General features: G+C 57.4%; 1 protein-coding gene across 4 annotated transcripts in view; it reads left to right on the top strand.

Annotated features, from left to right (window-relative positions):
• TYK2 (tyrosine kinase 2) overlaps positions 1–13,096 on the top strand; it is a 33,172-nt gene extending 20,076 nt beyond the window's left edge. For 3 of the 4 annotated variants that reach the window (XM_034792216.1, XM_034792215.1, XM_034792214.1), the window contains 15 exons: positions 982–1,159; positions 1,326–1,432; positions 1,682–1,858; positions 2,246–2,333; positions 2,611–2,738; positions 3,445–3,580; positions 4,663–4,814; positions 5,206–5,356; positions 5,792–5,889; positions 6,463–6,655; positions 7,161–7,279; positions 7,610–7,782; positions 8,456–8,573; positions 8,687–8,797; positions 9,646–13,096. In XM_034792216.1, coding sequence (XP_034648107.1) covers positions 982–1,159; positions 1,326–1,432; positions 1,682–1,858; positions 2,246–2,333; positions 2,611–2,738; positions 3,445–3,580; positions 4,663–4,814; positions 5,206–5,356; positions 5,792–5,889; positions 6,463–6,655; positions 7,161–7,279; positions 7,610–7,782; positions 8,456–8,573; positions 8,687–8,797; positions 9,646–9,780 — 2,064 coding nt within the window. In that variant the 3' untranslated portion in view covers positions 9,781–13,096. Of the gene's footprint in view, positions 1–981; positions 1,160–1,325; positions 1,433–1,681; positions 1,859–2,245; positions 2,334–2,610; positions 2,739–3,444; positions 3,581–4,662; positions 4,815–5,205; positions 5,357–5,791; positions 5,890–6,462; positions 6,656–7,160; positions 7,280–7,609; positions 7,783–8,455; positions 8,574–8,686; positions 8,798–9,645 lie in introns of those variants that run through there. The other variant, XR_004648352.1, reaches the window with a different exon arrangement.
• The last annotated feature ends 2,215 nt before the right edge of the window (positions 13,097–15,311 follow it).

Genomic DNA, 15,311 nt, shown 5'->3' with positions numbered 1-15,311 from the left:
AGAGGAAAGACACTGGGGTGAGCCAAGGGACTTTCGCAGGCCCGAGCCCCGTTGGAATCCACCTCCTTTTGCCCTGCTGCCCAGGCAGAGCAGATGCATCTTCTCTGAAAGTCTCATTAATTCCAACCTCGCTCAAGTACACGCAGCTGCCATGAACGCAGGGCCGCTTGGGCGTGTGCCCTGCTAGCTGGCACACGCCTCTCCATAGAAACACTCCCTTTGCCTGGCGCCGCCAAGCCTTGCATGGCGGGTCCCTGGTGCAACTCTTCACACGATCGCCCTGGGGAATGCAGGCCATGATGCCAGGGGGGGCAGGTGCCAGGAGGAGCCTTGTGAGGAAGGCTGCCGCTGGTACAGAATCTGGGGGGGCTGTGTAACCGGCCGGGAAGGTATGGGCTGCCCTGGCGTCTCACTTGCCGTGAGAGCGAGTGCTCTCTCCTGAGCCGACCTAGTTACTGCAGGAAATGCCGGAGCTGAGCAACAACTTCCTTCTCTGGCTTGGGTGCGCTCAACCGGCTGGCGCAGGGCAGTGGCAGCAGACAGGCTTAATCGAGAGGCGCAGACCTCGCCCGCCCGCTGTCTGAAATGGCAGCGCTGCCCGGAACCCTGCTGCAGTCCCCTTGGCGAGCCGGGCCCGGTGTGGGTGGAAGAGGTGCTGCTGCGCTGACGGCTTGGAGAGATGAGCTGGGGGGATTGTGATGAAATCTAGGCAGGCAGTGGTGGGGAGATGCTGGTTAGCCAAGCGCAGGGGCCTGACCCCAGACCCTGCCTGGAGCCCGGCGCTCTGAGCCAGCGAGTGAATGGGGAGAAGCTGCAGGCCCCTGCTGCTCACTCATGATTTTTAGTGGCGTGGGTGACGGCAGGGTCCGCGTGCTCAGCAGTAAGACTGTCATTGGGGCATGTGCATGCTGAGCGGGGGTTCTGGGAGCCATGGACGTTGGGTTACCCTGTCACAGCGGAGTCTCTCTCCCCGGGACGCAGGCCACCCCCAAGTATAGGCAATTCCGGATCCAGAAGAGAGGCGGCTCCTTCGTGCTGGAGGGCTGGGAGCGAGAGTTCTCCACCGTGCGGGAGCTGATGGACGTTCTCAAAGGCTGCACGCTCAAGTCGGGAGATGAGAGCTTCACCGTGAGGAGGTGCTGCCCACCGAAGCCGGGAGGTATGAACCCCCTCTGCTGGTTTGGGGAGTGAGATTCTCCCCAGCAGCCGGGGCTCTACCCCAGCCTAGGGCTCTCACATGCAGAGAACCAGGGCAGTCTCCTAAATGGTTTGTTTCAAGGCTGATGGAGTCTCTGACCTCCCCTTCCTGGGGCCTCTCCCCACAGAGATTTCAGACCTGATCATCGCCCGGAGGGTGAAGGACAGCACCAGGCAGATCCTGAACTTGACCCAGCTCAGCTTCCACCAGATCCGGAAAAACGAGATCACCCAGGTCAGCCTCCCTGCCGAGGCTCCGGGGGGACGGGTCGGTGTCCTGGAGGAGAATCGATGCGCAAGGGAAGCTGAAAGCCGGTGCAGTGGGGGGACTGGGGAGCGGGTGCTGGGCCTGGCCCAGTGACCCCAACAGGAGTGGGGGCTCAGCACCTTCAGCCCAGGGCCGGTCTCCCTCTGGCCATGGTGGGGGGCAAGCGGGGTTCTCCCTGAGGTGCCGAGTGACCCCTTGCTGCTGTCTCCCCTGCAGAGAGCTCACCTGGGCCAGGGCACCCGCACCAACATCTACGAGGGTGTGCTTCATGTTTGCGGGGGTGCTGGCGGGGACGACGAGGCCGAGTACTTCTCCACCGAGCAGAACAACAACAGTCGGGAGATGCACGTGGTACTCAAGGTGCTGGACCCCAGCCACAGGGACATCGCCCTGGTGAGCCGAGCCCTGGGGCTGGGAGGGAGGGACTGCTGGGCGTGTGCAGAGCCCAGCCTGCTGGCGGCTCAGGGCCGGAGCTCTGCGGTGTGAACGGCCTCAATGCACAGGACGCCGCACGGACTGAGGCAGGGACCCTGCCTGGGAGCCTCCCGACGGTGCCGTAGCCTGGGGGTACTCGGGAGCCCAGGAGGAAGGGTGACTGACTGTGGGGAGATGGCCCTGGACCTGGATAGGAGCCTGGGGGAGGAGGGGTGAAATGGCCACATACTGGCCCTGCCAGCAAAAGCCCCACCCCAAGCCCGCTGCCTGCTTCGGTTAGCTGGTCCGAGGTGGCTGGCTGTCCCGGGGACCACGCTCCAGTGACGTCCCCCCTTCTCTCTGCAGGCGTTCTTCGAGACGGCCAGCCTCATGAGCCAGGTCTCGCATATCCACCTGGCCTTCGTGCACGGCGTCTGCGTGCGGGGCTCCGAGAGTGAGTAACAGCGCCCCAGCACGTGGCCCTCCCTGGGATGGCAGCTGCAGCCTGTCTGGCCCTTTGCCCCCGCAGAGGGGCTCAGGAGTATACCCTGAGTGCCTCCCCTCCCCATCCCGCCTGGGCAGGGGGTTCGTCTCGGCAACAGTTGATCAGACTGCGACTTGCCGGCACGTCTGTCCTGAGCGTCCTCAGCTGGGCCCCAGCCGTGGTACTGCCTTGCCCTCCAGTGCCAAAGAGCTAGGCTTGTAAGGACCGGCCTCTTCTGCCCTCTCAGATATCATGGTGGAGGAGTACGTCGAGCACGGCCCCCTGGATGTCTTGCTGCGGAAGGAGAAAGGCCGGGTGACTGTCGGCTGGAAGATCACAGTCGCGAAGCAGCTCGCCAGCGCCCTGAGCTACTTGGTGAGAAGCTGCGTTTGGAACTGGGATGTGCCCTGGGCGGTGGTGCCTCTGGAGAGCCATGGGCTTGTTTAGGCACCTTTTGCCCCTGTTCCTCTCTGCTCCAGCCCCCGGGGAGTGCCATCTGCCAGCGCTCAGCTGGGTGTCCCCTTCAGCACTGCATCGATCTGGGTAGGGCCTCAAACCCTCTCCTTGCCGCAGCGTCCCAGCACCTCCCCACCCCGGGAAGCATGGAGCCGAGGAGCGACTCACCCGAAGTCGCCCAGCAGGACGCTGGTGGCGCTGGGGCTTGAACCCAGGCCTCTTGCCAAGGTGCACCGCTAGGTCTGAAACTGTGTGATTCCGTCTCTGGCAAAATGTGAACCACGCTCCTGGTCAGAGCGAGGCCCGGAGGCTGGGGAGAGCTGGGAGTGGAACGCTGCCTCCTCCCTTCCAGTGCTCCCACACTCGGCAGCTGCTTGGAAAGGCTGCGGGTGGTAGTACGTAGCCCTGTGTGGAGCTGCACAAAGGCCAGTTGGGCCTCCTGCTCCTGCTCTCCCCAACATCTGTCTCGCCGAGGGGGGGAAGAGGCAGGAAGCGAGTGCCTGCGTGTTGAGCTGGGACGGACCCATCGTTCCAGCCTGGTCTTCAGACCCTGCAGAGCACCTGGAGTATCTTAAAGGGACGGGGCTCCTCACCGCTCACTTCAAATTTTTTTTATTTTTTACAGGAGGACAAAAACCTGGTGCATGGCAACGTGTGCGCCAAGAACATCCTACTGGCCAGGAAGGGGTTGGAGGATGGGTTGCTGCCTTTCATGAAGCTCAGCGACCCTGGGGTCAGCTTCACGGTGCTCTCCCGAGAAGGTACCTAGTTCACGGTGCCCTCCCTCCAGATGCCCGGCTTGTCGGGGGGGGGGCTGGGCTGGGCTCCCCGCAGCTCCCGTGCGGGAGGGGACGTCCCAGAGTGCTGTCACCAGGCTCTGCAGCAGGGATTCCTGTGAACTATGCATCAGCTGGGCCGGGCGCGATCATCCCAGGTTTCATTCGGGCGCCAGCCAGGCTTGGCTCGTGCTCCTGTCTGACCCTGAGCGGAGCCGCGTGAGTCGCCTGCTCCGGCAAGGATCCCTTAAGCAAACAAAAGGCGAGGCCTTTCTCCAGCACCTTCCGCCCTGGGGGTCCTCGAGCACTTGCCAAACGACTCAAGGAGTCACTGCATCCACCCCGGATGTGCAGCCACCTCTGGGGTGTCTTGTCACAGCTGTTGGAACAGCACACAGCAACGCCCCACACCAACTGAGGACAGGAAGTGGAGGGATAGTTTTTTGGTAGAATTGGATGCAGCATGTGCTCATCCATGCTCGAGTTTGGCCACCATGCTGGAGTCCTGTCCTGAGCTCCGAGCCCCACTCTCTGCAGCTCAGGCCCCCTAGCCACACTGGGGTCAGCAATGACTCTCGGGGGAGAGCGCCTCCTACTGAGCCTCCCATTCCATTTCCCTCCCACTGCCTCCGAGCGGCGCACACCCTCTGCTGAGCCCTGGTGCGCTGCCTGCAGCCCAGCTCTCCTTTGTGAGATGTGACCGGATCGGAGCACAGAGTGGTGTGGGTTACACGCCCATGGGGGACTCCAGCCCCCCGGCCCTGCTTGTGGGACTCCCATTTGGTTTCCTTTGTCCCCTCCTGCTCCCCCAAGCAGGGCTGGGGACTGGAGCTCTTCCTGCCAGAGCTGCACATGTGACTCCTGTTGTCAGCACGCAGCAGGGGTGGGTTGCCCGTGCAGAGCTGAGCTGGGTCACTGTGACTGGGCCCGACTCCTTCGGCGTCCGCCCCGTTCCTGAGGCCCTGCTGCAAGGGGCTTTCCCCAAACCTGAGTTCTTAGTGGTGTGCGCGGTCGCTCAGGCAGCGTCCCTGCAGCAGCTCCGAACCCCTCTCTCCTCTTCCCCAAAGAGCGAGTGGACCGGATCCCCTGGATCGCCCCGGAGTGCGTCCAGGATGTCGGCAGCCTCAGCACCGCAGCCGACAAGTGGAGCTTCGGCACCACCCTGCTGGAGATCTGCTTTGACGCGGACGTCCCGCTGAAGGAGCGCACCCCCTCTGAGGTAACGCCTGTGCCCGGGTGCCTGTACCCCCCAGTCTGGTACGCGCCTGTCCCATAACCTCAGCTGTGCCCGTGAGCTGCCCTCCGGCTAGTGAGAGCGATAGCTGTAGCGGCTGGATACGCTGTTTTTCCCTCAGGCTCTAGCATCTCTTCCGGGGCCGGCGTGGCAGCGGGAGTGGGGTGAATCTCTGGGGCTCTAAACCCCACTGGGAAGAGGCTGCTCTGGGTGGCGGGGGGGCTGCAGAGGAAACCTTCACTGAGGCAGGGGAGAGCGCGGAGTTTCTTGAGAGACTGCAGGAGTGGGGGCCATGTGCACTGGAGGGCTTAGGGGGAGCTGGGGGGCTGTGTGGCTCGGTGTGGCTTGCTCAGTGGGCCCCCTCCTTTCCCCACAGAAAGAGCGCTTCTATGAGAAGAAGCACCGCCTGCCCGAGCCGTCCTGCAAGGAGCTGGCCGCCCTGATCAGCCAGTGCCTGACGTACGCCCCCAGCGAGCGGCCCTCTTTCCGGACCATCCTGCGGGACCTTACCCAGCTGCAGCCGCACAGTAAGCCCTCCGGCCCCCGCCAGCTGGCAGAGCGCACGCGGGGGCTGGAAACCGACTGTGGGAGACTTCCTGACTCCTGGGCAGCTCCTCAGCTCAGTGTCAGGCCAGGCAGGGAGGGTGGGGGTCCCCAGCGGGGACTGCAGCTCTGCTGGCGTCTGCCCTGCGTTGATACGCAACTCTCCCTCCTGGCGCTCAGTGGAAGGGACGATCCAGGTAAAACAGACCTGCCACCCCTGGAGCCCAAGCAGGCTCGTGTAGTTACCCTGGTCCTAGCCCATGCCCCGCACCTGGCGCCCCACATCCTTCTGGCCATGACAGAGCTCCCTTGGTTGCTTCTCGGTTGGCCGGAAGAGGTCGTTCCTGAGTGAAGTGTCGCACTGGTGCGTGGCTCATGCCAGTCCTGTCAACCACGTGGCTCTTCTCCTTGCGTTCCAGACCTCGTCGATGTCACCTCTGTGAGCCCCGACTTCCCCATCTCAGACCCCACAGTCTTTCAGAAACGCTACCTGAAGAAGATCCGAGAACTGGGGGAGGTAAGTTGCATCCAAAGCGACCCTCGCCCCGGTTCAATGGCACCGACCGAGGGAGGTAGAAGTGGCTGCGTTTCCCGAGAGCTTGGCGGGTTTCTATAGGGATGCTGCGGACAGCCCCATCCCTTTAGCAAGGATAGACTGTACGTCAGGGAAGTGTGAGCGAAGCCGCTGGTTGGGGCCCTGCGTTAGGACGACACTTCCCCACAGGCAGGTTAGGGCATGACTGCTGACTGAGAGGTTTCTTGCATCACTGCTTGGTTAGATGAGCCTCTCGTCTGCTCCGGCCTGTGCTGCCCTGTCCCTGGGAAGCTGGGATCCCCTGGCTGTTACTGTTCATTTCCAGCCCAGCGTGGGGCCTCCAGCGCTCTTTGGGCACTGCTCCCGACCTGCCACTAACAGTCCTCGAGCTCGGTCCGGATCCCAGGCTGGCAGAGGACGTTTCCACTGGAGACCTTTCTGTCTGAGAAGCTTGTCTGCCCCAGCTAGTGTGTCCCACAGGGGCCTCTCCCCCGCACCAGACAACTGGAGCCCTGCTCTGTGGTGGGATCTCAAAGCCCCGTTTCTGTCTCCCAGGGTCACTTCGGCAAAGTGAGCCTGTACTGCTATGACCCCACCAACGACGGCACCGGGGAGATGGTGGCCGTGAAGTCGCTGAAGTCCGGCTGCAGCCAGCAGCTTCTCACCAGCTGGAAGAGGGAGATCGAGATCCTCAAGACCCTCTACCACGAGAACATTGTCAAGTACAAGGGCTGCTGCAGCGAGCAAGGTACAGCCCAGCCGCCGCTGGGGAGCGGGGCTTCTGGGGGAGGATCGCAGCAGAGCGTTGTCTCCCCTAGTCCCAAGCTGGTTAGTGCCCTAACAGCCCAAGGCACATGCTCTACGGACACCCCCCATAGGCTGAGCGTGCTGTGGGGCTCCCCTGCTGCCCCCAAGGCAGGGTTAACTATGCATGTCCCCCCAAGGCTGCTGCTTGGTGCCGGAGGGGTTAAGCCTTGATTGCAAATCCCCAGGCCAGAGCAGAATGGTTGCACCACTGTCAGCTGGCAGAAGGGAGCCCCAGGCACTCCCTGCGGAGGCTGGCCAGCTGCTCTCCAGGAGCGTGGGATGTAAGGCACGAAGCTGCAGCATCGCAGGAGGGGGCCTAGCCTCCGGTAGGACAGTGGTGGGGGTTCAGGCCATGGCTGCGTTCCCCTCGGCTGCGCCTCTCTGCTCTGCTGCCTACCACAGCCCGTCCTGCTGAGCGCATCGCTTACATCCGGCTCCTCTTCCAGGGGAGAAGATCGTGCAGCTCATCATGGAGTACGTGCCCCTGGGCAGCCTGCGGGATTACCTGCCCAAGCACAATGTCAGCCTGGCCCACATCCTCCTCTTTGCCCAGCAAATTTGCGAGGTAACGACCGGGCCCAAGCCAGGCAGCGCGTGGGGGGCCTGTGCTGATGCTGTCACTGCCTGGGGGAAAAGGGGCTACACCGTGCGTCTGTGCCGCTCCAGAGCTGGGGGGGGAGTGGGGGGCTGGGGAAACAAACGATTGTGCAGTGCAATGTCCAGGGGAAGGAGTGGGGTCTAGTGGCTAGAGCAAGGGGTCTGGGCGCTGGGACTCCTGGGTTCTATCCCCAGTTCTGTCAGACTCTCCATGTGACCTTGGGCCAGTCCCTGTCTCTCCAGATGCTTCATGGTCCTGGCTGCAGAATGGGGATAATCCGGTGTTTGCTCTCCACAGGGCATGGCTTACCTGCACTCCCTGCACTACATCCACAGGGACCTGGCTGCTAGGAACGTGCTGCTGGAGAACGAGAACGTGGTGAAGATTGGTGATTTCGGACTGGCCAAAGCCATCCCCGAAGGGCATGAATATTACCGCGTCTGCGAGGATGGAGACAGCCCCGTCTTCTGGTAAGCGTTGTGGAGTCCCCATGTTTCCCCTCTGAGGGCAATGCCGGTAGCTTGCTAGCCATCCCAGTGCCCTGGTGAATCTGCATTGTACGGAGCTGACTAGTCGGCCCCCTCTTGTTAATGGAGAGGGTTGGCCTGATTAAAATACAGGTCCCAGCACAGCTCAAGTTGGAGCATTGTATGCTGGGACCTGTAGTCTTTGTGAGCCACCCAGGTGAGCGGCCTCGGGCCACGTGCGAGCTGTGGTGGAAAAGCAAATTCAGTAACACCTGGAGGCTGTGTGCCCAGAGGGTAGGTCTGCAGCGCAGCCATGGCGAGGATGCCTGGGTAACCAGTATCTGTGCCGCCTCCTCCCTCGGCGACTGCCAGAGCAAGTCTGCCCAGAGACTGCGTCTGAATATGACGGCTTCCTTCTGTACGTTCTCTGCCATGCCAAAGATGTGGCTGGGGGGGGCCCCGAGGAATGGGATCCTGCCATCCGTGCCAGGTCTGGCCTGGGACACTCTGGGATGCTGTGCAGGGCCATGACGCAGAATCTCTGTGAGCCCCTCGGAGCTCAAGTGCCGTTTTTGGAGGGATTCTTGCCACGCTCTGGCTGTGGGTCCCTTGTGCTGATGCCCTGTGGTTGCAGCTGTAGCTTGATGGTGCCCGTCTCCCCTGCCCCACCCCGCAGGTACGCCATGGAGTGCCTGAAGGAGTGCAAGTTCTATTACGCCTCCGATGTCTGGTCCTTCGGAGTCACTCTCTACGAGCTCCTGACACGCTGCGACTCCAGCCAGAGCCCCCCTGTGGTGAGTGGAGAGGGACTCATGGGGGCTTTCCTGCTTCTGGGGTTGGAGTTTGCTGAAAAAGTAACAAGTGGGACCCTCCCCCACCAACCTGCTTTGTTCTCCCTCCCTCTTAGAAATTCATCGAGATGATTGGCGCGACTCAGGGTCAGATGACTGTGCTGAGGCTGATCGAGCTGCTTGACAGGGGGAAGAGGCTCCCAAGCCCGAAGGACTGTCCTTGTGAGGTGAGGCTGTCAGGGTGTAGTCAGCACTGAGCGGTGCCTGTTAATAACGTCATGCGGTGCTACAGCCCGTTCCATCCCACCGGGACCCCAAGTGCTCCACAGACTATACAGGGATCACTTCTTGGAATGTAGCCACCTCTCCTGTGGGACGTGATGGCTGCTTCCCGCTGCTCAGCAGCCTAGGACAGGAAGGGAAGAATCCAGTGATGCGGCAGGGTGACGCAGGAAAGCAGAATTGACTCCCTTTCCCCCACGCTGCCCGGGATAGCACCACAGCTGAATAGGTGCTGAGCTTGGGCAGGCCCTCGATGAGCAGAAATACGCAGGTCGCGGACTGGCGTGGCAGGCAGAGAGACTGCCTCGCTAACGGGGGCTTTGCCTCCAGAGGGCCTGGCTAAAGACTAATTGCCTTCACTCTGATTAGGAATGGAAGCAGTAGGTTGGCCTGTCCCCTACACGCTGCTAAAAGAATGCAGGGTGAAATCTGGCCCCTGCCGAAGTCAGTGAGAGCTCTCCCTGGGATTCCACTCAGACTGGGCAAACTTGAAGCCTCACCAGCCAGCCGCCCTGCCCTGGGCAGGGGCTGTATCCTCCAACGCCCATGGCCAGAGGCAGAGAGAACTCTCAGCTAGCGGAATAAGGGAGCAGTGGTGGCTTTTGTTACTTTGGTTTGGTTTTGATAGGCTTCGGAGCAGAGGAGGGTGCATGTCGGCCAGAGGGCCGTTCCACTGCTGCCTGCTAACGGGCCTGTTCCCGACTGCCTTCCGGCTCAGGGTGGGGGCGGCTGCTTTGAGTTGTGGGTTTGATTTGTGCTCGGCCTGCCTTTTAACTGTTCTTCCCTTCCTCAGATATATTGCTTAATGAAAAACTGCTGGGAATCCGAAGCTTCCTTCCGCCCAGCGTTCAAGAACCTCGTCCCCATCCTGAAGAACTTCCACGAGAAATACAAGGCTCAGGCCCCCTCGGTCTTCAGCGTGTGTTGAGTGGGATGCTTGGGAACTTGCTCGGGGAAGGACCATAGCTGTCTTCAGCTGGAAACTCTCTGGCGGAGAGGCCACTCTGAAGTGCTGGGGAGGGTTGGGACTTCACTTGCTGCCTCGGTGCCTGCTGCTGCACGGCACCGTCCTACTCGATCCAGTAGACCGTGTCGTGGAGTCCAGGGAACCTGCCCTGGAAGCAGAGATGCTGGCGAAGCTTCTCTTGCCACTTCTGAAGTACGGACCTGCTGCTTTGGCCTGGATTCCTAGGCTCTCCAGGCAGGTGGATTTTAATCCTGGAAAGTGGTTTCCTTCTAGGCTAGGCAGCTCGAGGAAGCTGTGGGGCTGTCTAGCAACCAGGCCAAACTGCCTTCCTGGCGCATCTCATGGAACCTCCTGGCTTATGTCAGCGCTGTGCAGTCAGAGCCCTGTGCGTGTTGAAAGGGGCGGACGTGTGAAAAAGCCTCCGTAGAGCCGAACCCGCTGCATCCCGGGCCGCCATCAGGAACTCCTAACGCCTTTGCAGGGAGCTGTGAGGGCAGAGGCTGGAGCTTGAGGGGTGGGTACTGCTATGAGTACAGGCCTGAATTTAGCTCTGTAACGCTGCATCTAGGGTAAGGGGAGGGAGGGGGTGCACGGTTAAGGCCGCTGCCGAGTGAGGGCTCGAAGCATCGTTTAAAAAGGATACAATGGGCCCACGCCTGTTCCCTCCTCCAGCCGGACAGGGGCTCCCAACCTGCCCTGCTCTGTGGTGCTTTTGCAGCTCAGGGGAACGGGCCTCTCTTGGGCCTGTCCCCTGCCTGTTCTTCACTGATGCTTTGGTGGTTGAGCTTGGGAAAGCTCTGGCCCATCCTCCAGCTTCTTGTGATCTTGCCCGGTTTGTACCATGAAGCACCACCGTGCCTGCTTCTGCTGGCAACCCCCGAGCACCAGCAGAGGTGCTCTACCCCGGGACAGCGGCTGGCTTCCCATCGAAAGGCCCCTGAGGGGGCTGCCCTCTCCGCACTGCCTGCTAGGCTTGGCTTTCTCCAGCGCAGACCCCTCTCGCTCCACAGCAGCTGACCATGGCCTCTGCTGGCCCTTCAGTCAGAGGCCTTTTCTTTGCTCCGGGGTAGCCCTTCGATGCACTCCTGCAGCCTTGGCTGCCGCCCAGGGGGCAACAAGGGGAGGTCCTGTGCCCCACTGTAAGGGCTGTTTGGGGTCCAGAGGGAGCATGTGTTGGCTACTGCCCCCATTCACGGAAACCTCCCTGAACAGGCAGCAGCTGCCCCAGCCTGGCCGTCTGTCTCTCGAACGCCTCAGTGAGACGTCCTCCTGGGACGTACCGAGGCCGTTCACTCTGCTGCCGCCGTCCACATGCCAACCAAAGTTTTTTCCTGCCTCTCCTCTCCCAGGGACCACGCACTGTGAATTAGATCATGTGGTTGGGGGAGGGGGCTGGAGTCGTCTGGCCTTAAACCAAATCCGGATCAAAAGACAAGAACTGCCTTTATCTGCTCACCAAATCACAGTCCCACCCTGTCCTCTGGCCACCTAACGCCAGCGTTAGCGGAACTAGTCCTGAAAAAGCCAGTTAGCCCTTAAGCCCTGGTTGTGGGGCCGTGTCTAGAGAAGCAGGGCAAACACCATCCAGTCGAATGCCCTCTTCCTCAACAACAGGGACTGCTGAGGTCACGTGTGCTCGTCTTGATGTCTCAGATTGTCTCCATGCGCTGCAGAGACGGCTGCATTGCCACTTTCAGCTACGTTACAAAACCTGGTGGAGGGACGGCTCAAGCCCCGAATGAACAAGGCCTTAGCTCCATGCGCTGCCAACATCCACTCCACCAGCAGGCCTGTAGCCTTCAGTGTTAGTTGCTCACTGTCTCACCTGAATGCCTGGAATGTATTTTGCGAAGGAAATGGGTCTGAGCTGTACCCAGCCCATCTGACTCTGCAGAACATTTGGGGTCTGTTGGTTCTCTCTTCTCGCCAGGGATGATCCCCGGCTTTGAGCAAGTGAACGTTTGTGGTACTTTATTACTAATGAAACATCAGCAGTTGGCTGTCTCAGTTGGTTCTTCTTTCAAATGTGATTCTGGGAGTCCGCTATCCCTCCATCTCTTGTAGCCACAGGCTAGAGAGCAGGTGATATTGCCTGGTGCTCAGCCTCTGAGCCGAACGGATTTCAGTACGGTCAAGGAGCCAAAGTCAATATGTTACCTGCACCAACGGAAATAAAGTCACTCAAGCGCCGATCCTGCTGACCCTGAGGTGTTCGCAGTCCACGAAGGACTCTGGCATTGGAGCAGCCAGAGCTGCTCCCACTTCCTTCCCTGCCAGCTGGGCTGCAGCTGGGAAGGGACATCAGCAGCTCCAAGGGCACGTGGCTGTAGGTCAGACCTGCTCCCATGGTCTCCCATATTAATGGGGCCAATGCTTCAGTTTAATAAACCCAGGACACGGTCAGGGAATACTCTTCCAATTCATAATCAGATGTGTTTTCTTAACACATTGAGGGCTACAGATTGGACACCACTGGCCAGCTACCGCATTGGACAGCTGTGGTCCCCTGACCTCTCTTCTAGGAGGCTGCTACGTAAGGAAATCTTCCTTTAGTATTTGTAACATACCTCTAGTCTTGCCTTTGTATCTTGCCACTATATTTCCACGTACACAGCTCTTCCCCTGACCAGTCTCTCGGTCTCCAAAGGCTTATTCACTCCTGCCCTGGACATCTAGTGAGGAATCTTCTAATGTGACCAATTTGTTGGGTTGGTTCAAAGTAAATAAAAGGCTTAGGAAGAGACTTGTGTGTATAAAAAGTGCAATGTTTTTGTAAAGGAAGGAGGATCATTTTGTCTGAGTTAGCAAGGGTCCCTCTTTCTAGAGGGAGGCCTTGGCTTTATTGTTCCTAAAATTATGCTGTTAAACTGTATAATGGTTGATTTCCCCACCCCTTATTTATTGTTGTCTGCTATGTAAATGTCACTGAAATCACCTCTGCAGTGAGCCATGTGCCTGGAGTATGGAGCAACGCTGCCTGCCTCGTGGGGCCATCCTGCGCCATGGTCTGCGTGTCGACCTTTACGCAAAAATGGACTTCAGCAATGTGCCTTGCATCTTGCCGCTGTGCTGGAGCTGTGACTCCCTCTCTCCCCAGGGAGCAGGGATGACTGGCCAAAGCGCCTGTGTGTACAGAGACTTGTTTTCTATTGGACAGTGGGAGATGATTATCTAATGTGAACGTCCCTGGTCTCAGTGCTAATCTACTACTGGCTCGTATAACCTGTAGCTGGTAATATCCCTGAACTTTTCTTCAAATAAATTACTCTGTCCAGTACTGTGTCTCTTTTAAAATGCTGCTGCTCTGCCTGCACGTTTCCCTCTGAGAGATCCGCTTCCATAACAGATTGCTGAAGGAAGGCAGGTGCTTGATGGAGTTATTTAACACTTACGGTTCTTAACTATGGATCCGGATCCCTTTGTGCTACGTGCAGTACGTGAACAAAATGAAGGGGCAGTCTTTTCAGTGTGGGATTTGATTGATACAAATCTAAGGCTGCTGTTTCACTGCACCCCCTCCTAGGGCGGAGCCTGTGCCACGCAGCACGTCCTTCTGTGTCCCGCGTCGCGCAGAGCATCATAAAGCAGAGCGTTGAGGCAGCCCCTGCAAGAAGCTTTGAGCACTAGTGTGCGGCTGCTAGAGAAGTAATTTGCTGGCAAACTGGTGGTGTAAGGCCCGGACATCCCGATAAACACACTCTGCTTCCTCACCAGCTAAGAGCAGCTCACTCGTGAGGTCTGAGAGGCTTGTCTTGCAAGGGTGCTTAACCCCACAAAACCTGTCCAGGGTTGGAAGGAAGGGGGTTGAGAGGCAATTCATAGATTCCAAAGCTGGAAGGGACCATTGTGATCATCTAGTCTGACCTCCTGTATAAGACCGGCCAGAGCTTTTCCCCCAAATAACTCCTAGAGTAGCTCTTAGACCATCATCTCATCGTGATTTAAAAATGGTCAGAGATGGAGAATCCACCATGACCCCAGTAAAGTGTTCCAATGGTTAATTGCTCTCACCACTAAAAGGTAAGCTTTACTTCCACCGTCCAGCTGTTTGCATCGTGTTAGGCTTTTCTCTACAAAAATGAAGAGCCCATTCTTAAACGTTTGTTCCCCATGTAGATACGTATAGACTGTTGTCAAGTCACCTCTTAACCTTCTCTGTTAAATAGGTTTAGCTCTTTGTATTTCTTCTCACACAAAGGCAGCTTCTGACCCTTTAATCACTCTCATGGCTCTTTCTCTGAACCGTCTCTGATTTATCAACATGTCTGAATTGCAGGCAGCCACCCTGGGCACAGGATTCCAGTAGCAGTTGTACCAGTGCCCAATACAGATGTAAAATAGCTTCTCTCGTCCTACTCACCATTCCCCTGTTTGTGTCCAAGATTGCATGAGCTCTTTTGGCCACAGCATTGCAGGGGGAGATATCTCCACTACGACCCCTAAAGCTTATTCAAAGTCACGGCTTCCCAAGATAGTCCCCCATCCTGGAAGTATGGACTACATTTTTTGTTTCTAGATGTATACATTTATATATAGCTGTCTTAATACACATTGTGTGCTTAACCAGGACACCAACCACTCCAGCGGGAATGGTCCTCTTCATTTTATTTATCACTCCCCCAATGTGTGTGTCATCTGCAAACTTTATCAATGATTTTGTTTTCTTCCAAGTCCTTGATTTAAAAAAAAATATATATATATTAGCTAGCATAGGGCCAAGAACCGATCCCCCTAAAAACTGCTTGTGATGATTCCCCGTTTATAGTTACATTTTGAGACCTATCTGCCAGTTTTTAATGCCTTTAATGTGTGCCATGTTACTTTTATATTCTAGTTTAATCAAAATGGGTGGTACCAGGTCTACAGCAGTCTAAGTATATTGCATCAATACTATTACCTTTATCAACCAAACTCATAATCTCATCAAGAAAAAGATATCAAATTAGTCTGACAGGATCTATTTTCCATAAACTCATGTTGATTGATGTTAATTGTTACCTTCCTTTAATTAAAAGAAGAACAGGAGTACTTGTGGCACCTTAGAGACTAACAAATTTATTAGAGCATAAGCTTTCGTGGACTACAGCCCACTTCTTCGGATGCATCCGAAGAAGTGGGCTGTAGTCCACGAAAGCTTATGCTCTAATAAATTTGTTAGTCTCTAAGGTGCCACAAGTACTCCTGTTCTTCTTTTAATTAAAGGAAGGTAACAATTAACATCAATCAACATGAGTTTATGGAAAATAGATCCTGTCAGACTAATTTGATATCTTTTTCTTGATGAGATTATGAGTTTGGTTGATAAAGGTAATAGTATTGATGCAATATACTTAGACTGCTGTAGACCTGGTACCACCCATTTTGATTAAACTAGAATATAAAAGTAACATGGCACACATTAAAGGCATTAAAAACTGGCAGATAGGTCTCAAAATGTAACTATAAACGGGGAATCATCACAAGCAGTTTTTAGGGGGATCGGTTCTTGGCCC

This window comes from Trachemys scripta, chromosome 16, assembly GCF_013100865.1.
Source record: "Trachemys scripta elegans isolate TJP31775 chromosome 16, CAS_Tse_1.0, whole genome shotgun sequence".
Lineage (NCBI taxonomy): Eukaryota > Metazoa > Chordata > Testudines > Emydidae > Trachemys > Trachemys scripta.
Note: the sequence above shows the minus strand (reverse complement) of the source record. Positions and strands in the feature narration are given on the sequence as shown.